General features: G+C 45.3%; 1 protein-coding gene across 1 annotated transcript in view; it reads left to right on the top strand.

The window, feature by feature from the left end:
- The first annotated feature begins 257 nt into the window (after positions 1 to 257).
- MAN1C1 (mannosidase alpha class 1C member 1) overlaps positions 258 to 26,025 on the top strand; it is a 66,823-nt gene continuing 41,055 nt past the window's right edge. The window contains exons 1-3 of the mRNA XM_086625946.1: positions 258 to 605; positions 659 to 829; positions 21,219 to 21,315. Coding sequence (XP_086482072.1) covers positions 258 to 605; positions 659 to 829; positions 21,219 to 21,315 — 616 coding nt within the window. The remainder of the gene's footprint in view (positions 606 to 658; positions 830 to 21,218; positions 21,316 to 26,025) is intronic.

The raw sequence follows: 26,025 nt of genomic DNA, 5'->3' as shown, positions 1-26,025 counted from the left end.
ATGCCGAAAGGGGGGACTCTGAACCGCCGCTCCGCGCCCTGCAAGCGTCTCGGGCAAAGGACCGCGGGCAGCGGCGGGGCCCCGCGGCTCAGCCCGCTCCGGAGCCATCCACGTGTCACCCGCCGGCGGTCCCCGGTGAAGGCGCCCGCTCCAGCCGGCGGTGCGGGGGGGCATCCCTGAAGCCTTTCGCCGCAGAAACCAGCGGCGCCTCGCGGGGTGGCGACGGAGCCCGCCCGGCGTCCGCGATCCGGTGCCCCATGGTGGTGCTGCGGAAGCTGCCGGGTATGCCGGGCTGGCCGGCGGCGCTGGGGCTGCGGCTGCCGCAGAAGTTCCTGTTCCTGCTCTTCCTCTCGGGCCTGCTCACGCTGTGCTTCGGGGCCCTCTTCCTCCTGCCCGATTCCTCCCGCTTCAAGCGCCTCTTTCTGCCCCGCCGGGCCACCGCCTCCGCCGCCGCCTCCTCCTCTTCTTCCTCCGCCTCCTCCTCCGCCTCCTCCTCCTCCACCCGCGACACCGACCTGCCCGCAGCCCCCCGGCCGCCGCCGAGCCCCGCCACGCCAGCCCCGCCGCTCCGCGCCGCCTCCGGGAGAAGCTCCGCACCGCCGCCCGCATGGCCGGCCCTCCAGCCCACACCGCGCCGGGCTCCCGGCAGCAGGTGCAGGGCGGCGAGCGGCGAGCCGAGTCCGCCACTGGCGCCCCCGCCGCCCGGGAGACGCGAGCTCCGTTCCGCTTCGACTACGAGCGGTTCCGCCGGAGCCTCCGCCACCCGGTGCGGGGCAGGCGGAGCGGCGAGGACCCCGAGACCCGCACCCGCAGGATGAAGATTAAAGAGGTGAGGAGCCTTCGCGCTGCCCTCGCCCTCCGCTCACGGCCATGTCCCCCCCCTCCCTCAGTCAGCCCTTTCCCTCTCCTCGTGTCCCCCATTCTCCTCGCACCCCCCTCACTTCCCCGCCCTCGCCCCCGTTTCCCACACAGGCCCCTCGTGCCCCTTTCTCCCTCCTTTTCCCAAGGAAGGCAGCAGGAATTGAGGGGGTGTCTCTTTCCGTGGGGTGTCCCGCAGCATGGCCCTGTGCCCGCCAAGTGTCAGCGGGCACCCGTGTCCCTCAGCATCCGCGCACGCCTCCGCTCCCCGGGGAGGGAATGTTAGGGCAGCCAGACGAGAGATTAAAGAGCTGAAATGAGGCAAAGGGAAATTTCAGCTTGGTGGTTAGGAGGAAAAAACTTGCTTGGCGGGAGGTGTCTGTGCAAGAGGCTCCCTCCCCGAGATAGCAGCATGAACCTGGCTGCGTTATGCAAAAGCTGGTAGACACCGGAGCTTGCCCTGGTCCGTGGGGATGGCGGGACGGGCTGTGCCCTCGCAGAAGTCGGGGAGGAGGCGCGAGGCTGGCTGTACATCGTTCTGTCGCTCATGCTGGGATGGAGATGGTTCCCGCTTGTTCCCCACTAACAGCGACCTGCAAGGCTGCCCTCGCCGAGACCCCGCCGAGCCGGGTAGCCTCCTCGGTGGGGTTACAGGGGTGTAACGGAGGGGAGGATTTGGCCCGGTGCCGACAGTTGGTGCACAAAAGCCTGGCAGCCTCGCCAACGTTTGCAGAGCAATCCGTGACCTAGTTAACCAAGAGCTATAGATTCCGTGTAGTGTTCGACTGCGCGTGTGTTGTATCTTTTGCTACGATGGATAACCAACTTGGAGTGAATTTGGTCTAGTAAGAGGTGCCAAGAAGTGAAATGCACAGATTAATTAAGCAGAGTGTAAATTTCCCGGATCTCTCCTCTCACAGAGGTGTAGGCATTCAGCAGAGATGCTGCCCAGGTTGAACAGAGAAGGAGGTGAGAGTAACGCACCGAGGGCCTTCATCCGCTGTAACCTGCGTTTTTAAAACCAATTTTTAAAGCTCCCCTTCTGATATTTCTGTCAGTCATCAAAACAAAGGCTGCACTGCTGGTAAAATTCCAACTTCTCTGCCAGGCAGCCAGACACAACACACCCAGGGGTGCTGGGTTTCTTTACCATCCCAGGCGTGGCTGAGCCATCCTTTCGTTCTGCATCTCAGCTCCAGGGTGTTCAGAATATTCCAGTACCCGGCCCTCTGGTGTGTTTGGAGTTGCAGAGCGTGTGCTTGAATACGCTGCCGACTCCTGCTTTCAAGGTACGGTAGGATAGCACAGCGTACCCAGGAGTAACCCAGCTTCCACTCAGTACAAACAAATCAAATTGGAAATCAATTCATGAAAGCTGGTGGAATTCAGTCCTTTATTTGTAGTTAATTATTTTTTAAATATAGGATTATTGCGAGTTGTATGGATTCAGCCCCATCTGTTTATAACAGCCATAATCAGTGCCGGGTAGCAGAGTTAGATTTTTCAAGGATAAGAATCCATAAATACTAGTTTTATGCTGACAGCTAATTACTCTTCAACAGAGCCCTTATTCCTTAAAAGTGCCTGCACTTCTATTTATTCAGAAGGGGAGAGAGAGAGAAACAAATATGGTGCTGAGATATGAGACTGAACGTGCAAAACAAGGGGTGATGGTGCAGCTTGTGGAAGAGATAAGGTGTGTCCTTTTTTTTTTTTTGCGAATCAGAAAGACATGAAGAAAACAAACCAAGAGGGGTTAGAAGCAAAATGCTGTATAAAAAGAAACAGATGGGTAAAAAAAAAAAAAGTAAAATGCAAGGAAGAAATAAGTAAAGTCATGATATGGTGTTTGGGTTAGTGAGTCCTCTTCACCTGATGTGAGAGATGCCAGCAGGGACAGGCAGTGGGTTTGCTGGGTGTTTTAAGGTGGTGTGTGCAGTAGCAGCAAGTAGCTTTTTCTCTCCTTCTTCCAGAGCTTTAAGCCCTGTAATTTGCTAAAATGTGTTCCAAACTATCCTAATACTTAAGGGGTTTTTTTTGTTTGCTTTTTTACTTCCCCCCCCCTCCCCCCCCCCACTTTAGGCTATTCTTGCAGGTCAGCACCTATGTAACAGGGAGGATGGATATGGATATTTTTTTCCCCCCATCTGTCTGCCGGACCCTAGATGAAAGCCAGAAGGAAGAACTGGTGCATGATCAAAGACTAGGGCTGATGCCCAACCTAGAGACTTGGAACTTTCTGTTTTCTTGTGGGACCCTTCAGCATGAGCAGGAGTCCAAGCAGGCGTCTGCTTTTTCCCACCCAGCCTCTAAGCTGCTTGATGCTTCAGCCAAAAAAGAGGGTGTGTCATTAATTTCTTGGCTGTTAACGTGTGGAAAGCGTCGACTAACGTAGCCCTGCTAGACTTTTTCTGCTTAAAAGATAGTGCTGTCCAGAGTGTGAAGCCCACTACTGTGATGTCTCCCGCTTTACTGCTGTTTGGGAAAGCTCGGAGCGGTGCTGGGGGCACCGGAGCTGTTTGCAGATGGAGTCACTCACTTGTGTGTGTTGAACGCTTTGTTTCCTAGTAGTGCAGAAAGGAAAAGAGGTGGATTAGCAAACTGAAATGCACGTAGAAGTCTGTTAAAAGAAGTAAGTGCTGCGATGAGCCAAGCTGCCATGTGCATGCAGGTATGTGCTTTGCACTGGTGGGTAGCTTAGCAGAGTGGCAGACTTCTTAGGTTTGACTTACATTTTAAAGACAAGCCCAGAGTCAATAAGCAGTTGTTTTCCTGACAAGTGAAAAAAGAGAGCACCTGTATTGCACAGACTGCTGACTGCAAAAGGTCGTTGGTCACCTGGAGGATTGCTGAGGATATACTGCTGTGTGTTACTGTGGGCAGCTGAGTGCTGTGGGCACTTTGTCCTTTTGAAGAAAACTGCAATAAAACCAAATAACAATCTCCCCGTGCTACAGGTTGGGAAATTTAAAAGGGCCTGGGATTATTCATCTCTTAAACTGACCTCTGAAAAACGTATTAGTTCTGTAATTGATCAGTCATGTCTGGCTTCAGGGAATAGCTAATTTTTCACATGCTAAATACTAATCACTGATGTTCCAAAAAAAAAAAATAAAAAGAAGAAAAGTGGTTGTAGTTGGAAAGTGACTGCAGAAATGCCACAGTGGGATTCCATATTTACTTGCTCTCAACAATTTCCAGATCAAATTGGCTCAGTGAAAAGTCAAAATGATTTCCCCTCCAACTGCCACTCCTGCAAACTCAGCCTCAGATCTGGGAAAATCAGACCGTGTGGTTTCTGCCTTTTGCATCGTAACCAGTAATAAAGATTTTGCTGTTGGAGCTGAGCTGACAGTTTTGCTGATGATGGATGAAGCAAAACAGACCGCTGCTTGCTGTACTGTTGCTGTGTTGGCTTTGTGGGTCTCGTAGGTAGGGAAGCGGTGGGGAGAGAGAACAGCATTTCTCTAAAATATTTTTATACCAGCCCTATTAATGCCATCCAGTGCTTAAGGACAACCACTGTAACCAGCTAGACCAGAAAGCATCCATCAATGAAATTAAACTAGCTAACTTACTTCCAGTCATGAGATGTGAGAAAAATGTGAACAGTGAAAGAGATTTACGAGTTTTTGTTTTCCTCTTTGGGTACCAAAGGCAAGTTTCCTTGCCTGATGGCTGAGAATAATACCTAATATCTTAGCCTGACAGTGTCCTTTGTCCCATTCAAATAAGGGAATACGTCAAATTTAGGCAGGCTTTTAGTCCTCTTCTGGGATTGTACCCTTGGGCTTGACACATGCATTCGTTCTTCCAGATTAGTAATACTGAAGCCTATTGTTTTACAGTGCAGTTCTCTTCATCCTGCCTTTTCTTCCTGTCTCCACCTTCATTTGCCTCACCCTGCTGTCTGCTGTCCTCTTTTAACACAGCTCTAAAGTCGTATTTGCTTTGAAAATTACACCCCAGGGGGAAGAAGGGCCATCAGAGTCCCTCTCTGCACTTATCCCGCATCACTCTGCAGATTAGCAGGCACCTTGTAAGGTAGCTCGGTCTCTTAAACACAAATATCTTAACAGTTTGTCACTTAAAATATAATTGGCAAGAAAAAGGAGTGTTTTTAGGAGCTGAACTTTTGCAGAAAGTTACTTGATGTTGGTTACTGAGTTGCCTGTGTGTGGTTTTGACAGTCCTGAGCAGTGACCCCTTCTGCAGTGAAAAAGCGTGTGTGTTTGGGGCAGAGCTGGGGACCTGCTGCTTGTTCTCGTCTGAATTTGTGCCACTGCCCTGACCTCTGCTGGGAGAAGTGTCTGGTCAGACGCTCGTTCCGTCTCGCACACCTGCATGAATAGAAGCTGTGGGTGTTCTCAGGGGGTTTTGTGTGGGTGCATAAGCACCCAGAACTGGATTGTGATCACCAGTGTATTGAAAGCAGGGCTCAAAACAGTTCTCGATTTGAGCTACAACTGACCTGCTAGTACAATGCAGTGAATCGCGTTATCGGTCGTCCCTGAGCCGTCTCACTTCTGAAACCAGCAGTAAAAAGGTTTCGGACATCTCCCTTTCCCTACACTGTGCAACTTCTATTCTTCCCTTCGGAGAAAATGCCTTTTCTTTCTGTAATCTGGGGATGAACAGTACTACAAGCAAATAACGTAATCCGTCAGTGGCTTCAGTACGTGAGTAGCACCACGCGTAGTTCTAGATGGAAAAGCACCTCCCCATGCACGTCTTTCTCACTGAGACCTGTGGAAAACATCTAATCCTTTGTGCTGGTCAAATATAAATCCAGTGACTTCCAGCAGACTTAGGTTGGATGCGGAGGGTAAAAAAAAAATAAATCTGTTTTCAATAAAATACTTAACGTAATGGAGTAGAATGATGATCTCAAACCAGTCAGGTTTACTGTGATCAGATCATAATTCTTTCTCTGGGCTAGAAATACCTTTGCAATGAGAGAATTTCTCTGCAGTTCGAAGCACTGACTGGCTCCAGGCTTGCTGGAATTTTCCTTTGCTCCATGCTCCTTCTCATGGCTTTATTTACTGAACCTGTGAAAAAGAGTACTATACTGTAAATCCTGTAAATGGTGCATACAGTGTATTTCTTGCTTCACTAGCCTCTGGTGGACTCACGCAAGTGAAATTTAAACCTAACCTGTCTCAGCCTCTTTCAGCTGTAGTGTATACAGTTAATTGACTAAAAATATTTTTGTTCTGTTGGCATAATTCGTGAGTATAGAAAATACTTCACGTGCTGTGATCTGTGCTGCAGTGCTGCTTGCCTCAGAGGTGCAAATGATACCTTAGTGCACACTGTTACTGATATTACTCGAGCTGAGGGCGTTTTGGAATTGGGGAGTACTGTGCAATTTGAAGACGTTTGTTCTTATCTCCAAAATCTAGCGCTGAAAGCACTTGTTCCACAATAAGTGAGTTTGGTGCGAGGCTGGTTTATAAACTGGCACTTAAAGACAACGCGCTATTCGCAGAACAGCAAAATTGTCGGAGTGTGGACCTCTCCAGGCAGATTACAGGTAATGACCGAATACAAGAGCTGGACATGGTGAAATGAGTTTCCAGGACACACACAAGCGTGTTGTGCCGCAGGACCGACACCTGGCTGAGTTACTGCAGTAAATACATAAAAGCTCTTCGGAAGATCTCAGATATGAAGACAAGGGGTTAAGGCAGCGGGGCTGGAGCCTGGCTGTACCATCCTGCTGTAACCTCATCCACGTACCCGCGAGGAGCAGGAATGAATGTGGCCATGGTCTGAGCGGGGGGCTGCGCTGGGTGAGGTGGGCTGCTGTGCCCCACTCTGCGGTGCCACTGGTGGGCCGAGCTCCCGTCACCCCCCCTCCCCGTTCTGCCCTCAGTCTCGGGACTGTGTGTATGCAGTTGTGCGAATATTTGCTAAAAAGCAGTCACCTCAGCTAAGATTCCATCTTTCCAACTAAAATATTTAGCATCTCTTGATTAACTTTTTAATCAATGATTAAATCTACCCCTTAATGGGAGAAAGTTGTTTGTTTTGGTTTTTTTTTTGTGTGTGTGTGTCTAACATTCTTTCCTTTGGATCTGTATGCAAGGCTTTACCAGATGATGCTAATCAATCATGTTTGTTTTGGTCTATTATTGTTTAGATTGTTTATCATTAGGTTTTGATGTTTTTTAATATGTTTTAAGTATTTAAAACGATTGAGGTTTTAGATGGGAGACGGGGGAAAGGAGAATGTATCTTAGATCGGTCTGTCATTTAGTTCTGAATCTAAAACTGACATGAAGCTGTCAGAAGGAGAAAGCAGGAAAGAGTATTCACTTCATTGGTGGGAAGAGGAAATATTGTGCTTGGAGCATTCTAATTTTTATACTTTGGAAAGAGTCTAAATTTACATTCCCCAAAAAGTAGTTTCCACTGAATGCCGTGAATGGATTTGGCATGAGGAGTGAACACGCTCCCATGATTGCTGTCTTTTACTGCGTATCCCCTTGGCGCTTCAGTTCATCATATGACACAATATTTTGGAAGGGCTCCAGCGAAGCTGTCATGGGCAGTGGTGTCAGTGATCCGTGCATAATGCGAGTGTATTGTGCATGATGGACCCAAACCATTGTAGGAGAGAGAGCACAGTGGGAACACTGAAGGACTGGATAATAAACATCCTCTATTTGTGGGAAAGGGATGTTACTCATTTGTACCCTTACTAAAGGAGGCAGAGCACCTACTGTTAATTAGAACAGGACACTTGGTCCTGAGTTCTGTTCCTGATGGCAGATTCATCATGTCACGGTATGGATCTAGTATGCATCTCTGTAAAATGGGCACATTTTTTTAAAATCCCTAATCCAGCAAGCTAATATGCAGCAAAACTATTTCCTCACAGGCCCTTCAGCATTCCCTGGGAGGACACTGGAGTGTAAGTAATGACTAGAGGTTGCACTAAACTGAAGTGACTTTAGTGCTTCCCTTTGGCATCTACTTATCTTGACAGCAAAGCTGCAGAGTCCCTTGTGTGTGTATCTGCTGCGTGCTAGAATCAAAGGAGAGATCTCAACGGTGTTTGAAAAGGGAAAGTGTGCTCTTAAAACTTAGTTCTTCCCTTAGCAGAAAGGTAGTGGAGCCTGGCTTTCTAGGAATAGTAGTCTTGTGTGCTGAAACCCCCATACATCCTTAGATCCCTCTCATGCAGTGACATTCCCCATCCTTGTGTTTGTAGTTCCTCCTGTGTCACCCAACCCTGCCCAGTGGTGCCTGTTGCTCTTCTCAGTGTTCCCCCTGGTGTGTGTGGGGCAGAGGCAATGATCCTGCTCTGGGTGCTTGGCACCCACAGCTGCCCGCTGCCCAGCGGGCTGTGGCCGAGCAGAGCAGGAGCATGTGCTGCTCCCCTGCCCTTAGCAGGGCGCTCCGTGGGGCTCTCCTCCAGCCTGCTGACAATTTGCACTGAACTTCAGTTCCTTTCTGACCTTTACCCTCTGTCAAACCCAATTGAAGTTTTCCAGCTCAGAAGTTACTGGGGAGGATGGGCAGACGACAGCTGAGCAGAAAAGAGTTCTCGGGCTTATTTGAGCTAATTGTTCTGATGGTTGTGATTGAGTGGGAGCCAGGATCTCATTAGTTCTAATCTGGCCTCCAACACTTCTATTGCATGGCCATAGAGCTGCTGTTATATTTCTCTCTCTGAGTTTATTAGTGGGTAGAACGATATGCTAAGAGTAAGGCTGCAAAGAATAATAAATGCAAGAGATTTAGAAATTCTACAGCATCTCATGGTGCCAAAAGCACTTGCACAGGGTGATGATATACAGTGAAGCTATATGTTCTGTGCGTCCCAGAGAACGTCTCTTCTTTAAGAGCTGGTACTCGCTTCAGAGGAAGTCAGTGACAGATCTCCCACTGATTTATGGAGCAAGATGGCTCTGAAGACTCTCTGTACTGAGAACTGGAACCATGTTAGTAACGTCCGAGCAAACCGTGTTTAAAGCAGACTTCTTGCTCTAATTGTGTTAACATGATTTCCCTGGGCAGTAAAGAAAGTGCATAACCATGTACTTTGCAAAGTAAAAAAGATAATTATCATGTAATCACATTTCATCCATCCTGAAACCCTCCTGCTGTCTGGGTTAGCAGCCCAGCTCACAAATAAAATGCTTCTAGTGGAAATGTGGATGTTTCTGGCTCTTCTTCCATCTGAGCCTCCGTTTTCCTCTGGAGTTATCTAGGAAGGACAGATATTTATGTTGGTAGTTCAGCGTTACGCTAGGTGAACCCAAACAAATCCTTGGCTGATTTCTGGTGATGTTCTGGCTTTCTTGAAGACCTTCCTCCAATACTGATACTGTGTTAGAATTCTTCAGTCCTGAAACATCATAGTTGTATTTGATTATCTTATCCATCAGACGTTTGTTCTGCGTGTTAGTGAGCTCTCCAACAACCAGAACATTGTCGCTGCTGGATGTGGATCTGCCCACTCTCATCAGTGGCTGCACAGTAGAATAATTCAGAAGATTGATTTCTGAAAGACAACTCCCTGGCTGCTGTAGGATAAAGCAGTAGACAGCTGTCTTCTGGTTTCTTCATTTCTGGATTTCGAAGACCTAAAGAAATACAGTTTTAACTTGAATATTAGGGTGAAATTTGCTAAGTGGAACAGAGTGGAAGCTTGTTCTTTAGGTCTTGAAAAGAAGCGTGGCCAGCACAGGACTGTGGGAGCCACTTCTACATTGGCAGGGGCATGGAGTCTGTGACCTAGGAGGTGCCTTCTGTCTCCAATTTTTATGAATCTTTGTGGTTCTTTTCTCTAGTTTATTTCCCAAGTCTCCTAACTTTCCATTTCTTGCTTCGTTCTTTCAGCAGTTCATTAATCATTGTTGCATGATGACTGTCTGGTGCAGGGCTGGAATGATGCCAGGGCCAAGCCCTGGTCCCTCTCGTGAGGGGAGGTCAGGCTAAATGAAAGCGAGTCCCCTTCGTCCTGCCAGCTGAATTCTAATGTTGTTCTAACATCCACTCCACTAACTTCATTTTTATTAAAGATCCAGTATTTGCAACCTGATTTGTATGATTTATTGTTGACGGAGGGACTCTTGGAAGAGTTTATCAGCCTCTGGCTAATAAATTTGCTACTGTGTTCCAAGAATTCCTTATAACACTTTTATAAGGTGACAATTCTGACATGAGGCTCTAGGAAGGCTGTGAGCAAGTTTCTTGTGTCTGTTATTAGCTATTACCTTTGATAAATTATTGGGCTAATCTCTGCTGACTACTTAATGCTTGAGAATTGCTCTGTTCCTCTCTTCAGAAGTTCAGATCACAAGCAACTCTTGAAAGGGGAGAGGACAGCGATGCTCCAATCCGTCCCTCCGAGCAAGGACTGCAAAGACAGATGGGCAGCAGGTGAACCAGCAAGAAATCATTAAACTAAACTCATCCTCCCAGATCTCTCCTGTTAAGCCATCCAAGTGTGAGATAAAGCACGAGGTGTGCTGGCAGTTCTCGGCCTCCCTCTTTTCTCCTGTTCCAGCATTCAGACTGAGACAAAAACAGTTTCCAAACAGATGTTTCTTCTGCTCCCAAAGTCCATTCTCACAGTACAAAACAGACGCAATACAGGGTAGCTCTTGGCCTATATTTAATTTTTTTTTCTTTCTTTCTTTCCTTCCTTCAGTTATCCCATCTGCTTATGACTGCTTTTTGGGCCCTTGAGCCATCCATGTGTCACAAGCAATTCACGCTTTGCTGGTGCTGGGAGGAAAGAGACAGATCAGATGCGTGGTCCTGAAATAGAAAGAGTGAGACGTGTATATTGAGCTGCTGAGCAAACCTGTAACTGTGCTAAGTTTTCCTTCCGAGGTGAAGGGACTCCCTTCACATCTTACAGTACGGGTCCTGTTCAAAGCTGTGATTCCCTTTTCCAGATTTAAAGGCCTGTCAGAGGCCCGTTCAGGTTGTCATTAGCCGAGGTTCTACCTCGAGCTGCGGTGTGGATCGGCTCGGTTTATCCACCTGGCTCCCTACGCTGACTTAGCAGCGCTCTCGGCATCGCTTGTGTTCCAAAGCATCGTGCTGCGTCCCAGGCTGAGAAATCTCCTCTTTCCCGAAAGAGGATACAGCTGATTGTGAGAGTGGTCTTCACTTTTTATATCTGAAAAAGCTTTGGAAATGTTTCTTTGGCTGAGCTGGAGCTCTTCAGCTGTGCTGGCTTCAGAGCCTTGCACAGAGCCCTGCCTTGCGGTGCATCATGATTTCCATAACTGCTTCGTGGTGACCGTCAGGAGATTTCTGCTCTGAGCGAGGAGGCCTTCAGTTAGTTCCCTCTGGACGGCTCCGTGGCAGATTTATGCACAGAGACTCTGGCCCCTGTTTAGTCTTTCGCTTCCATACCCATGGAGTATTCGTGCCCTGGTCCCACATCCAGGGCCTAGGAATACAAAACCTCATATCTTCTCTGTTTTGTTTCTTTTTGTAATTGATCTATTTGATGTCTGTCCCGCAGGCTGTCAAACAGGTAGGCCTAATAGGTTCTAGAGACCTTTTTTTTCTTTTTTTTTTTATTATTTTCCTTGAAAAAGAAATGAAAAATGTCCCCATAATATTTTTTTCCTTTCAGTCTGCCCATTCTTGGTTAGTTATTGCTACAACTTCTTTTAGAGCATCCCCTTGGGCTCCAGCTCTCCAGAAATGAGAGTCCTGTGCAGATGGTATCATTAGGGAAAGAGAAAATTACTTAACCTTGTCATAATGCAGGTCTGGAAAAACAATCTTGCTTAGTGTTTTTGTTTCCATCCACCTTCTCTTTTAACACGGGGGTATTACAGTGAGGAGCTGATGGATTCTGGCCTGGATGTTTGACTGGTCATTGTACATCATTCACCTGGAATGTTGGTCGCTTTTAAGGAGAGTTTGTAGTCTGTGTGTAATTAGGGATTTACGAAGACCATGTGCTGTACATGCTTGAAGGGATGTAGCTGAAATGTAAGAGCCCTCAAGGCAGCTTATAGGTATGTCACAGTGCCCAAAATCTTAAGAGCTAGGGGAATTTCCTGCATGATTTCTGCTGCAGGCACAAAACTCAGGAGAGGGTCTCTGAGGTGACATTTGAAGAAGCACAATTACTAGGTAAGTAATTTTTTTCCACTTTCTTTCCTCAAAGCATGCCGGAATGAAATAGTAGTCACTAAGAAAAGCCATTACCAGACTGTCCAACCTAGAGTTAAAAGGACTTGAAAAATCCAAATAATAGTGTCGCACAAAGCATATTGCTTTCCGGGTCCGTGTGCCACCCTTTGTGCATGCAACCCCTGGCAGTGGCTGTAGAAAGAGTTGTTGTGTGTTTGACAGACATCTCCTAATATGCAACTTTGTTAGCAGAGGTAATCTTGTGAAGTGAACCATTACATTAGAATGTAAAGGTAATGATTTGTGACATGGCAGTAGTGTTGGGGAAAATATTTGCTTGATATGCCTCTTTGTGCATGAAAGTCTGTAGATGCGTGTGTGTGGCTATATGGCACCTTTTTGCTTCCATGGTGCAGCACATACAATAATTCCTGAGACTAGCATCGTGGTAAAGTACAGCACAGTGTGTTGTAGTTCATAGGTATATTTTAATACTCTTAAGTATCTAGTATTCTAATATTAGAATATTATTGTCTAGTATTCTTATGTTTTACAAAAATAGATTGATTTCGTGTCTTCAGTTGTTACTTGAACACATTCTGATATCTCCTGCTTTGAAAGCACTTTTAAGTTTAAGTGCTACAGGTATTTAAGAAATTAAGAAATTTCCATTTAAGAAATCTCTTTTGGGTGGAAAATCTCAATGCATGGAAGCAGTAAACGAGTTCAAATTCTGCACCATATCAAAAAAAATCCCCAAACAACCCAATGGTTCGTAATGACCTTAAATTTCTTTTCCAATTTCCTCATACTTAGAGATGTTACTCAAAGAGCTACTTCTGCCTTCATTCTGTAGTAATAACAAGGGAGATCATCATTATTCCTATGGATTTAAGCTCAGCTTCCTCGAAGTGTCCTCTCTTCATTGTTTCATCTTTCCTGTGTCTTGCTATTTGCTTGCTGTATGTTTGCTGGCACAACATCTTCACTTTCATCTGTATCACACACGCTATAGTTAGATTTGCTCTTTGACACTGACTCCAGGGTTGTTTTTTTTTTTGCAACATGCCAAATTACCTTTTGAGTATCCATCTAGGGAAGAAATCACCCCTCAGATTTAACAGGGTCAGTTCCTCTGGCCAAGACTGCCAGGTGCAAACTGGACATCATGCGTTGCCTTTTGGTACAACTTCTCTAAACCTTGTGACAGCAAGCGTGTGATCAGCAGTTAGAGGTAACAAGCTCAGGACCAGAAGAATCTTCATCGTTTTTGTTGCTGGCCTTGTTGTACAGCGTCGGCTTCGGTCGTGCTCTGGAATACGGTATGTTTGATCAGTTATAGAGGCTTGGAGGAGACATGAAGCTGACAGCATTAGGGTGCCCGAGAACACCAATACCTTTTATTTCTATTAGAATTGTCCACGAGCTTTGATTCTGGGAAGTGAACGAGATGAGACTACAGCTTTTCTCATCTCTCTACTAAATCACCCTGTGCTTTGGTCTAGACTTGTAAATTTGTTCTCAAAACCATTGTCGTCCTCTTACAGTCTAGCATCTCATTAAGGAACTAACTGCAAAATCAACTGCTCTTGCTGACATGTTTCCTGATTTAGATGCAGCTGGATCCAGCTGGGTCTTAATGCCTGAGATAGCCCTATCACAGGATTTTTTTTCCCCTCTTGACACGGTTAAATCTAGTTGCATTAGGAATTTAATTAGGAGTTAGTTTAATTGTGTTTTGAGCTGTTCTTTCTCCCATTCAGCTTTCCTAGCAGGGGCAGTGAGTCAGGAAGACTCTTGAGTTCTATTTCTGTCCTTGTCACTAATGACCTTGGACTACTCTGCTTTTTTTTTTTTCTCCTGTTCCACCAGTGCAAATCAGGCTTCTAGTCCTACTTTTTTCCTGATTGTGGTGGGCCGAGAGTGCTTACCTCTGCAAATCTGAGCTGAATAGATCTCCTTTACTCAGCTGGCCTGTCTTTCTGGGAACAGCAAGTAGAAGTCGAAACTTGTTTTATTGTTGTTGCACCTTGCTGCAAGGTGCCTTGTGGCTGCGTGATGGAAGGTGATTTCTTCTAACTTCATAAAGAATTCCTGCATTGCTTCCAATGACGGAGATCGGTTTTCTGAGCAATGGTCTGCTGTGTCTTTGGCTGTTGTGCAAGAGTGAGTGAGCTGTGGTAGTAACTGATGTAATAAAAAACCCACCCATGCAAGTTTCAAAACAAGCTGCCGAGAGTTTGCCAGAAAAATCTGAAGCAAAGCCGCACTCACCTGTTGCTTGAATTACTGTTATATTTACTCCTAGATAAAGCGACATGTAGCAGGTAATTCACAGTATCTATCTGCCATCTAAGACTAAACAATCAGCCGATGTATTTACAGTCAGTAGGCTGACAAGGTTTGAAATTTGTTTTGGAATCCGTTATAAAGAGCCAGAGCACATGGGAAGAGTTGTGTACTCGGACCGGTGCTTGGGGTATGGCAACATGAACCTTTATCTTCTGTTTAAGGAAAAATTGAGCAGAAGAGTGGCAAAGGCAGTTGTCAAAGAGCTGAGGCTTGCCTGAGCTTTGGGCATCATTCCAAAGGGTGTGTTTGCAGAAATTTGCTTTTGAGGAAGTGAGTTTGCGACAGGAATCAGTCTTGTGGTATTGTTATCATTACAGTTGTGCGTGTAATCCCTGCGTTGGCTCGCACAGACCACCTCTTTGACTAAGAGAGATGTTACCGTGTGGATTCAGAATAATTTATACTCTCCTGAGTCGAGGACCTTGCCCAGGTACCCGCCCTCGTTGCTGCCATATCGCATCATCAGCGATGCCAGGCGCATGTAGACAGGCATTGGGTTTTGACCCGGTGTCTGCTACTGCCATCTCCTGCAAAATGATTCTGGGTCTGCAGGATCATCGGGTGGAAGAATATTGACCACGAATTCACCGAGTGACCTCAGTTGTGTGCTGTTCAGTACACTTTGGTTCTTTCTCTTTATTCTGCCCCGTGCTCTCAGAAGAAGAGGACGGGGTCTGTGCTGCGGGTGGATGAGCGGAGGCACACAGGAGTGGAAGTTGCCCAGCAGGTGTATGAGAAGGGTCAGGAGAGGAAAGCAGAGAGGAAATACCTTGTCGTGGTGGAGTCGATGAAGTTGTGTTCACTTGGTTTTGCCAGGGCTTTCCTTTGGTAGTAACAGTCTCGGGTTTTATGTGCAGTCACCCCTTTACCATCAGATAGAAGAAGAATGGTGCTTTAAATAAAGGTGGAGAAATGAGGTGAGTTTAGATTAACACTTAACCAAGGTGAGGCTCTGGAATGGTTATCAGTTGTTTGAAGGCCTGTTAAATGGAAATCTCTGCAGTTCCCTTAATGTTTTATTCAAAGACGGACGCTAACATGGATGCTGTAAAACAGGCGGGTTAGCTGGCGTGTCTCTAAATTGCTCAAGTTCCTGTTGGGATCTATTGGATTTACAGTAATCTTTAATTATAAAATGTAATTACTTTAGAATGGATTATCAATGTTGGTGTCCGTTTCTGTGGGTTGCTTGGTAACGTCTCTCGTGTGCTGAAGCACTATCTGTTCTGCGAGTTACAGGCTTTTAAACCCATGAAGGAAAAGCCTGTGGATATTAGTGTCTGCCTAAATGGAACCTTTCAGTCCACTGGAGTTAACACACAGCTTTTTTTGTTATTATTTTGCTATTAACATAAAAACATTTCTAAGGACAGCGTCCCAAAGAGGTAGCCTGAGAAGTTGCTCAGCTTTATATTAAAGATTTTCAAATAAATTCTGGCCTTTTAATAACATTCTGCCAGAGTGTTTGTATGGATATTTATATCTTGGTGTGATAATATTAAAAACAGCAACAGATAATAAACATGGTACTGTTTCATTACCTTTCCCGCAGTCAATCCTGAATTATACAAGTGTATGCAAGTCTGATTAGAAAAAATACCATCCATTATTCCAAATGTAAATGGCTTATCCTGGTGTGTTCAGGCAGACTTTGTCTTCTGCCTGCAAGACTGACAGTTGGTTCTTTTTTTCCTCTGCATCTTGTCATGTGGCAAATTATTTTTTACACAGCTGGGGAAAATATATGGCATTATATTACAGGTTAAAAATCCAAACTAGAACAGGGCTATTTTGGGGTAGCAGGAAGGTTGGAGATGGGAAAGAACAGGTCCTAGTTTTGAAACTGATATGACAACTGATCTTCCTCCAACTGCAGAGAGAGGAAGAGAAACCTGTCTGATAATTTGAAGTGGGAAAAAACAAATAAGAAATACAATAGGGACAGAAATTTTTGAAATTACACCCACCACCCTCCTTTTTTTTGTGTGTGTGTTTTGATTTGTGGGGTTTTTGTGTTTGGTGTTTTTTTTTTGAAAACCCAAACTGGGAATTTCTAAGATAGCTTAATAGTTAAATATTTGGAGGGGAGTTGAAGAATGGAGGCTAAAGAGCCACGAAAGTGGTTATCTTGTGAAGATAATGGCTTTGTGTAATGTTCCTTGGAAGTTCTTGAAAGGGGCTGATTGGTTGGTATATTTAGATTTCATCTTTTAAGCATTTACTAATTATCCCAGCCTAGATGGATAAAACTAATCAAATAGCTGTTTGGGAATGCTCTGCATTTTGAAATCTTCCCTGGTAACAAAAGGAGGGCAAGTGATAGTGTGGGGGATTTTTTTTCTTTTTTTTGTCCCCTCATCTCTCTGCTTTTTGCAAGTACATAAACCCAGGGATTTTCAGTGGTTTAGTTACTACATATATTCAAGTTTAACATCAGATTTGCGCATATCTTCAGGGTGAAAACTCTTCCTTGGTCAGGTTTTTATCCTGAGCCCTGATTCTTCATTACCTGAATCGCAGAACTTGCTATGTGCCTTTTTGTTCTGAATTCTTCCCGAATACCTTTCCACTGGAGTCTGATTTTTCCGTAACCTCAGGTTCCCTGAAAATCAGTAAAGTGATGGCACTCTGAAAATCAAGACTGTAGTACACAGGGCAGAAATTGTAAATCCCAGCTGTTCAGTATCTCCTGTTACAGCTTGGGTGGCATCATAAAGGCACTGCCGGACCGAGGGGCAGCGGTGCCCTCCCGTAGTGTAGCGTGTGCGGAGAGGGAGCGTTATCAACTTTGATGCTTGCAGTTACTACATCCAGAATGATGATTTTTTTTTTAATGTTATTTGGCATATTTGACCTCGGAAAACATAAGAGTTCTTGCTGAGTTAAGAGATGTCAAGAGCAAAGAGAAATGAGAGAATGGGCAAAGCTGTGGTGGCGGTGTAGGTGCCGTTGTGGTGTTCTTGTTAGGCTTAGCTGATGGAGAAATTCCGGGCATCAGAGAAAATATTAAATACTTGTATGATTTCATGCTGCAGTATTTGAAGGGACACAAGCACTTAGTGTTTGGCCCTGTATTTTAAAGGAGAGTATTTGTAAAGCTGACTTCGAAATAAAAATATTTCCATACGTTAAATAAAAAAATGCCCTGAAAGCAGTTTTGACCTAGCCTTGTTCTACGTTTATTTTTTTTGTGTAATCTAAACCCTGCAGTGTTGTGAACCTGCAAAGATGTTGTTGAAGTCCCTGAACCAGCAAACAGCTCGGTGCAGGGCTTCGGTCTCGGCGCCGGGCTCTGCAAGGCTGCTGCCCCTGTGAAACACACCTGGGCTTGAGAGCAGCATCTTTTTCGGGTTTGGGTGGAGCAAAGCACAAGGAAAGGTAATGGCCTAAATGATGGAAGTGGTAGCGTGGGTTTTCAGAAATCAGTTTAGATTCTTGTAGTGATTTAAATATATAATCATCTAGCTGGGTAACTGAAACTCTCGAAAGTAAAAAATGACTTACAGATTATAGAAAAGAGAGCAATCCGACAAACTCAATTATAAATGTGGAAGTCTCCACTATAAATCAGCTGAAAGCCAGGGTGATTAGAATTTCAGGGCCAAATAGATAATTGTCTATTAGATGGCAGATGGCACACTGGTGGGAACAAAATATAAAATTATGAATCTATTTCCATAATTTTTGTGGTTCTGGTGCCATTTTTCAAATCTAAGATGGCATAATGTTAATGCTGACGTATTGTGATCTGTCATGACTAGAATGGCATAAAATACTCGCTTCTAACGTCGGTGTCTCATCAGAAAGTGGACTTAAACATCTCGCTATGCATGTTCCCATTTTGCACCTCTCAGCTCCATCCCCTTCTGCTGCAGCCCAGCGTTTGGAACCTCTGTCAGAGAAAGCTTCTGGAAGCTCCATCTCAGTCCTCCGTAGGGTATATAAATGTGGAGTCCCCGCTTTTAGAAACTTGATGAATCTCTTTAGTGGTTAGGAAGTTAACTGCTAAATTTGGATTGGAAGGACAGCTGCAGAAAGCCAGAATAGGCAGAATGGCACAGATGCTTTTGGCTTTTAAACTTTTCCAGTTGCTGCTTTTGGACCCATCGTTAGAGAGAGGAAAGCTTGATCTTGGAAAATGGAAGGGTACCACGTTATGCATCTTGCCTCCCAAATACACAGGGTTTAAAAGCAGTGAGCAAAATTTGGTTCACGTAAAGGAAAACTGACAAGCCTTTACTACAACGAGGCAGCATATCCAATCTCATCCATCCTCTGTCTGCCTGATAATCAGCTCAGGACAGAACAGAGAAGGAGAGTTTAAGACACTGCAGTCAGCACAGCCCACAAAACCATTTTGTAGTGGAACTTTTTGCAACGCCGTGACAAATGCAGCTTAAATGGTTGCATAGGCAAATTAAGAATAAACATATTTATTCAAACAGCACTTGGGAGTCCTGTAAGAAGTGAGTCACTTTGGGGTGTCTGTCGGCAGGACTCACGCAGTCCCTCCTCGTGCGAGAAGGCAGAAGGAGATTTCCCTGTAGGATAGAAGCGGCTGTTGAAGGGAAACCCAAGGTAATTTTTTGGCCTGTGATGGACAGGATGGATCCCAGGGAGCTGTCTGTGCCAGTGTGGCAGAGATGCCCAGGTTTCTCACATGCTTTCAGGAAGAAACTTTGAACCTTCTGGAATGATGGGGTTAAAGTTGAGGGAAGGAAATAACTTTAAACTTCATACTCAGCTTAAAATAAGGCTGATTCAGAATTACAGCATTAGGAGTTTTGTGCAACAAAACAGAGTCGTTTCCACATCCTCTCCGTGTCCAGGCTCTCTGTGCCAGAAGGGTGGGTCGTCCTTCCTCAGCTCTGATTTAGGAGAGAAATGAGCTGAATAGATCGCCTGGCTGTTTCCTTTCTGCTGCACGAGCCCTTTCGCTCACTATGGGAAAGCTGTCTTTATGGAAACACCATCTTTCCTGCACTAAACTTCAGGGTCAAGCTCTGAGACGTAAAAGCATTTGCTCGGTACTGGCAGAGAGTCCAGAGTTCCTCAAAGATTTGCCTTGTTACATTAATGAAGAACGAGAACTTCCCATTTCGAATAATGCTGCCACTGAAAAAAACCCAGAGATCTAGCGAAAATAGAACAAACACCCCAAGACACCTCACTGGGGCATGTTTGAGTTTTGTGGAGGGTTTCTTTTTTTTTTTTTTCATTATTTAGTTTCCTCAGAGCAGAGCGCTCCAGTGACTAATTCATCCCACTGAGTTTTGAAAACCCAAATTGACTTTGTTTGTCCAGCATTCCTTCTCCTGGTGGTGTCGAAGTCTGAATGTTATCAACCAGTTCAGCAAATGTTTATCCTCGTCCATATGACCAGCTCTGTGCAACTTTACTTTGGAAGCTTGATGTTTAAAAAGGAGAGGGGGGAGAAATCTGGTGATGCGGTGTTTTGTGTGCGAATTAAGGAGGATACTGCCAGAGTGTTGGGTTTGTGAAACACACAGCTGGAGGGAAGGATGAAAGTAAGAACTGAAATGACAGTAGGAATTTCAGACCAAAGTAACCTGCTTATTCCGATCCTGAAATAGCACGGTAAATGCTGTTGCAGACACCAGCCAGGGGCACTCTGTGGAGGAATGGTTTGTTTTAAACTGCCATTTTCTCTCAAATGTCTTGTTTGAGTGAAGCGTTTTAGAAGACTCGTGCCATTATTGAGCGGCGGTGGAGAATATTGTCGATTCTCTGAAGCCACCTTCTTCCCCTTTGTTATCTGACTTTTTTCCAGGGATTGAATCAAAGAATGTACAGGTCACTGCAGTGCTGGGGCTGAAACTGCTCAGAGCCAGGCTGTGTGGATTATAAAAGGGAGCTTTATTTAAGGCACCCTTTAGAAGCTGACAAGTCCTAGTCTCTCCTAGCTGAAGAGAGGATACTTGTAGGTTTAATTTTTCCTACCAGCTGGAGCCAAAGGGGCAGGAGGACAGAAAAAGCTGTGTTGGAGTGTGTGTGTGTGTGTGTGTGTTGGAACCTGCACAAACCCGCTGCCTTGCAGTCCTCAGGGAAAGGTTAATGTGCTGAGCTCAGGCAGGACAGTTCAAATGTCCCAAAAGGAATTGTTTGAGTTGGAAGGGGTTACTCAGAAATCACCCAGCCCATCTGCAAGACTTGTTGAAGAAAGCACTTTGAGTTTTGATAGGAAGATATCAAAATGTAATGGATCCTCCCTTTCTCCTTTATGAAAGTATTCTGTTAATAAATAGAAAGAAAACTTCTGCACAGCCCTTGAAGAAAGACCAATTTCTTCCTTTGCTCACCACGGTATTAAGTGCATATTGAGCACCTCGGGGGTGCTGCTTTGCCAAAGTTGGATGTGCAACTGCTGCCAGGTGGGCAGGTGCTGGGTGGTTTAGCACTTTGATCGAGTTTCATTATCGCTGTCGTAAAGAAATGCAAAAACTCAGAAGGTTACATCCCTATATCTAGGGATATAGCAGCCTTACATTTTTATCTCATTTTAGTTACCATTCTGAAACACTGATACTGCTCGAAAAAGGTGGGGAATTCAGAGATGGAGGCATCTTTCTAGAATTCTCACTTGGTTTGCACAGCCCAGGGAGAAGTGGACTCTCAGTGTGTTGGATACTGTGGTACTTCCGAGATGTGCCAATCCCAAGTTCTGCACTGGGAATGATGAGTTTGAGACTTCAGCAAACTGTTGAATGCAGCCCCATTCATAAGCGTTCAATGCAAATGGATTTTATAATCAATGGGCTGTTGGTTGCTGGGTTTAGCTGTGAATGGGAAACTCCTGTTCGTTCCCAGAGCTGAAGTTCAGAAAACTTTCAGTTCTGTTAAGCGCTTTCATTCAGTTTTTCTTTTTACAGATGATGAAATTCGCCTGGGATAACTACAAACAATACGCACTTGGAAAAAATGAACTGCGACCGCTGTCTAAGAACGGCCACATCGGTAACATGTTTGGTGAGTTCTGAATCAATTTTAGTGCAAATTCGTTGCCTATTTTTAAAGGTCATGTGTCCATGTCAGTTCCTTTCTCTGCCATGCAGGGAGGTATCTGTAAGAGCTTTGATCTCTTTCCTCTTTCCGTTTTTACAAAATGAGGCTTTCAACACAGCTCCTAGGGGTTACCTACTCGTATTCCATTGCTGGCAATCTCATTCCTGCAGGCGTCTCTGAGTGCCCAGCCTCTATCACCACCTCTGTGTGCGGATCTGGCCCCAAACGCGTCTGAGAACGGTGCTAAAACCAACCAGTGTCTTTATTAAAACATGAAGTCGGTCCAAACCTGACAATGCCGCTATTTGTCTAAGCTTGTAGACGTCAAGACCTGACCAAACTGAACATTTTTCTTTCTCGTTTCTCCACTGTTGAGCAAGATGTGAATTCCATGAAATATTGAGTGAGTGAATCAATATTAAAGGCTCTTTATACTGTGTGCTTACTGGCTTATATAATTTTACTCTTTAGCAGATTACCTTTTTTTTATGTGAGCCACTTACATAATTTCAGTGCTATTCCCCTGCCCTTTCTGGTGGGATACGCGTTGACTTTCTGGGTTATAAATTGTCTTTTTCCTCATTTGCACTCACTCAACGCATTTCTCTGCTTACTCTGTCTGAGTTTGGCCTCGTCTGCGCGGGTTGTGCCATGGTGGGAAGGTGCAGAAGTTGGAGGAAGGCCAGCAGAATCTGCTTTAGCAGCGCTTTCCCACTCCTCCTTGGGGAAGACTTGCTGTACAAAGGTCTCTCAGCTTCTTTCCATAGGACTTGGTTTTATAGACGTTATCTCCCAGAGTCCCCTTGCCCAGATTAGGGTGGAATAGAGTTCTTCAGGGAGCAAATTATCTGTGAGCTTTACTTCTTCAGGGCAAAGCAATTGAACTAATACAGTATGAAGAAACATTCCCATTCCTGGTTTTGCCCTCTCTAGGTGTCCCAGGCCTTCTTTACATCAGGTACATGACATGAATGTGATCTTTCAGACAGTAGATGTAGAGATTGAGTGCTTTGTATGAAGAGGCCTCCCTCAGAGGTCTCTTTAGCTTTGAGGAACTGAGATGTGTTTGAAGGTGGAAATAGCATCATGTGTCTTCCAGGATGGCCAAAACACACAGAATCAAAGAATGTCAGGGATTGGAAGGGACCTCAAAGGATCATCTCGTCCAATCCCCCTGCCGGAGCAGGACCACCTGGATCAGATCACAGAAGAACGCGTCCAGGCGGGCTTGGAACATCTCCAGAGAAGGAGACTCCACAACCTCTCTGGGCAGCCTGCTCCAGTGTTCTGCTACCCTTACTGGGAAGAAGTTCTTCCTCATGTTTAAGCGGAATCTCCTATGTTCCAGCTTATATCCATTTCCCCTTGTCCTGTCATTGGATGCCACTGAGAAGAGCCTGGCTCCATCCTCATGGCAGTCACCCTGCTCTTGCGCAGTCTCACTTTGTCAGGAGCGGGGATTTGGGTTTGTTCGTCCTGTGCCGCCTTCTTTCAACGCCCCAAGAATACCCAGCTTTCTGACTTGAGAATTTGTATTAACTTCAGCACTAAGTTAAGCATTTTGCAACTTTTCCATTCTGGCAAGCTTGTCAAAATTCCTCAAGGAGCGTGCCTGTAAACAGACAAAAATATTGAAAGCTTTTAAATGCATTTATCATGCTAAAACAATTGGCAGTGCTTACGCTTGTTTGTAGTGTGCCTGTGAGCACTTTCAAGGAAAATGCTCCGGAGCACGAGGATTTGCAGACAATTGCAGAAAAGCTACATGGTACATTTCAGCCTCTTACTAGGCTTTTCCTTCTTTTAACTGTGGCTGGTAAAGAATGGAAACATTAGGCAATCCGTTGCTGCAGCCCTCTCTGCCTCTTGTCTTCAGAGGCTTTTAGAAATTAGGACAGGGCACTGTTTGCCTTCATTGTTGTCCCTTCCCCCTCCTGCCACATCATGCATCTTTTTATTCCAAACTACAGATGTAATGGAGGCAAATCGGGTACTCTCCAGGCTGGAGGTGTCAATATTAAGCTGAGATTTCTCTGCAGCTGCTTCCCTGTGGGAGGGAAGGAACCTCTTTCGGGCTATTTTCAAGTATGTTTGTGTGCATGAGAAGCAATTGAGTTCTTGCAGGGTGATACATTTTCCTGTTGTGGATGTGGTGCTCACTTGCAGCCTAGCCTTCAGTTTAGCAGCCTCACCCTGGGGGAAGCGGGGGAGCTGCTCTTTATCAAATATTCTCTCTAATCAAAGTAGAAACACGAAATAAACACGAAAGTAGAAACACGAAATATGTTCACCTTCTGCTCCTACATAGCATTCTGCTTCTCTTCACAGCCATGAGCTAGCATCCCTCCCCAACGTCTGCCCTGATGGCAGGAAAATCGCAGGCAGAAAAGCTCCTGTATCTCCACCCTACTTAATCTCCTTTCTCCTCTGCCTTGGAAGGTGGCAGCTCGTAGCTGGGACAGAGTGTCTGTACAGTTTCCATACTTCATACCCAGAGATCAGACCAGACTTGTCCACCAGCCGAGTGCTACGCTGCTACTTACTCTGCATGGCAGCATTCCCACTCCCTTGGACTTTCATCTGGTGGCTTGGTCTTACGTTCCTACTTGTGATTGATGCTCCCCAAATCCTATTCCAAGGGCATCAATTTCATCAAGATTCTCCCACGTTCTAGACATAGCTTCTTTGTACAGAAGTCTTCTGATTGCTGTCATTTATAATCATTGCAACTTGAAAGCCGTTTCCTTAAACCCACTAGCTGGGGTTCTTTCATAAGCATTATTTATTCATCCGTGATGCTTGTGATAAGATGTGCCATGCTAAACATCCCATCTCATGCCCTCCAGTGAGGTCAACATGCTTGAGAACTTGCAGCCATTTCAGATGTGTGATTATTTCCCTGGAAATTCTGCCATGGAAATGGGCAAAGCACGCTACTAGGGTGGAAGGATGTTGTCTGTTAGAATAAAACTTGCACCACAAGGTTCCCATGTGAATGACTGCACAACTGCGGGGTTTTCAGAATTATCTGCAAAATTTCTGTCTGCACTTAAGCTAACTCAAGGAAGATGCTCAGAGTATCTGGCCACTGTTAGAATCAGGCCCAAAACATGCTTGTTTAGGAGAACTATTTAAGAAAAATGGCACAGCTGGGCTTGTGGCTAAGGGTGAAGGCTAGAAATCCACGGTATATATTCTGTTCCCAGTGCTGATCTAGGTATTTTAACCCTTCTTACCCCAGCATCTCAGCATTCCAGTCTTCGGTGTGGTGAGCATTAAATTAATTGATGTTTGCAAAGCATGTTGAATTTCTGGGAGTGAGGCTGCCGTAGAGGGGAACCGTATTATGTAGCGCAGCACTTGAAATGCACCCGTCACTGTGATATCCAGCATTAGATAGCTGAATTATTATTCTGCCCGCTCCCTGGGTCTGTCATAGCCACTTATTTTTCTGACAAAATGTTTTTAAAATCCTGTTAGCTTTACAGAGTTTCTCTAGCTATGGGAGAGTGAGCTGGCATCTATTTCTGCTCATGCATCAGCTGAATTGTCAGTTACATTTTGATTGCAGAGTCTTTTAACAATGATAAGGTAAGAAGCCTGATTTTCAGATATCTCTTGAAGTGTGCAGTGCTGGCAGCAGAAGAATCCTTCTTTGACTTATAACCTGAGCCAGTTTGCTCTGAAATCAGTGACAGCAAGTAAACATGGAACCTTGCTGTGCTGTTAGACAGCAATTTTTCACCACCTAACTGCACATTAGTATATTAATTTTGCTATAAAAATAGCAATCTTTAGCTAGATTTCCCCCCTTTTTTCCTCTCTCCCCAGTTGAAGTCACGCCTAAAACTATGAATTGCCTTGTCACAGCCATCGCTTCCCAGCATATGCCGAATTTGTGCATCATTGTGAGGCTCTGCAGCTTTCTGATGTGAATCCATGTGACAACTGTCACATCCAGGACACGGCCAGGTCACCAGAGCTGGGTGGCAGAGATCTGACAGCAGCTGGATCTAAAGGATGTAAGGCACTTCGACTTCATCCTCGTGTAGGGCCCTCCGTGTTGTTCCATGTTTGCTTTCTTGGTGACAGAGTACACAGGGCTATCTGCACAGGCTGGATAACGGTTCTTGGAAAATCAGCGGTGGCTTAGGCTGTGTTTGTGTACTCGGCTCAGACTTTGGCCTAAACTGTCCTGACAGTTTGTTTTGAAGACAGGAGGTCATTGGTCTCAGTTGCCTGGAAATAGTGCTATTTTGGCTCCCCAAGATAAAAGGGGATTGCAGTGGCTGGGGAAGAAAAATAGTGACCACATGAATATGTACAGAGAGGCCTCTAGAAAGTACCAAGTTGATGGTTCTGAGATTCAGAAACTTTCAGGTTTTATCTCCCTGGCAAATGCAGTGCAATCCTGCAGGATTTTATCACTGCACTGTGACACTGTGACCTGCCCAGTCTCTGGTCTGGATTCAGAAATTCAAGTAACGTCTCTCCACTGGACTTACACCACCAAGCTCCTTTCACAGGAACTTTTAACAGCTGCTGGAGTGGTTTCTGACCACCAGCTCAGGTCCTGGGCCCAGTTGCATACAGAAGGCTCCATGTCTCAGAGTTAGTCCCTTCAACCATCCAGTCTTGCCTATTGATGCAAACATTTTCCAAACTGCTTCCTTC

The sequence above is a fragment of the Tauraco erythrolophus genome, chromosome 24, assembly GCF_009769465.1.
Source record: "Tauraco erythrolophus isolate bTauEry1 chromosome 24, bTauEry1.pri, whole genome shotgun sequence".
NCBI lineage: Eukaryota > Metazoa > Chordata > Aves > Musophagiformes > Musophagidae > Tauraco > Tauraco erythrolophus.
The sequence above is the reverse complement of the archived record's forward strand: the minus strand, read 5'-3'. Positions and strand labels throughout refer to the sequence as shown.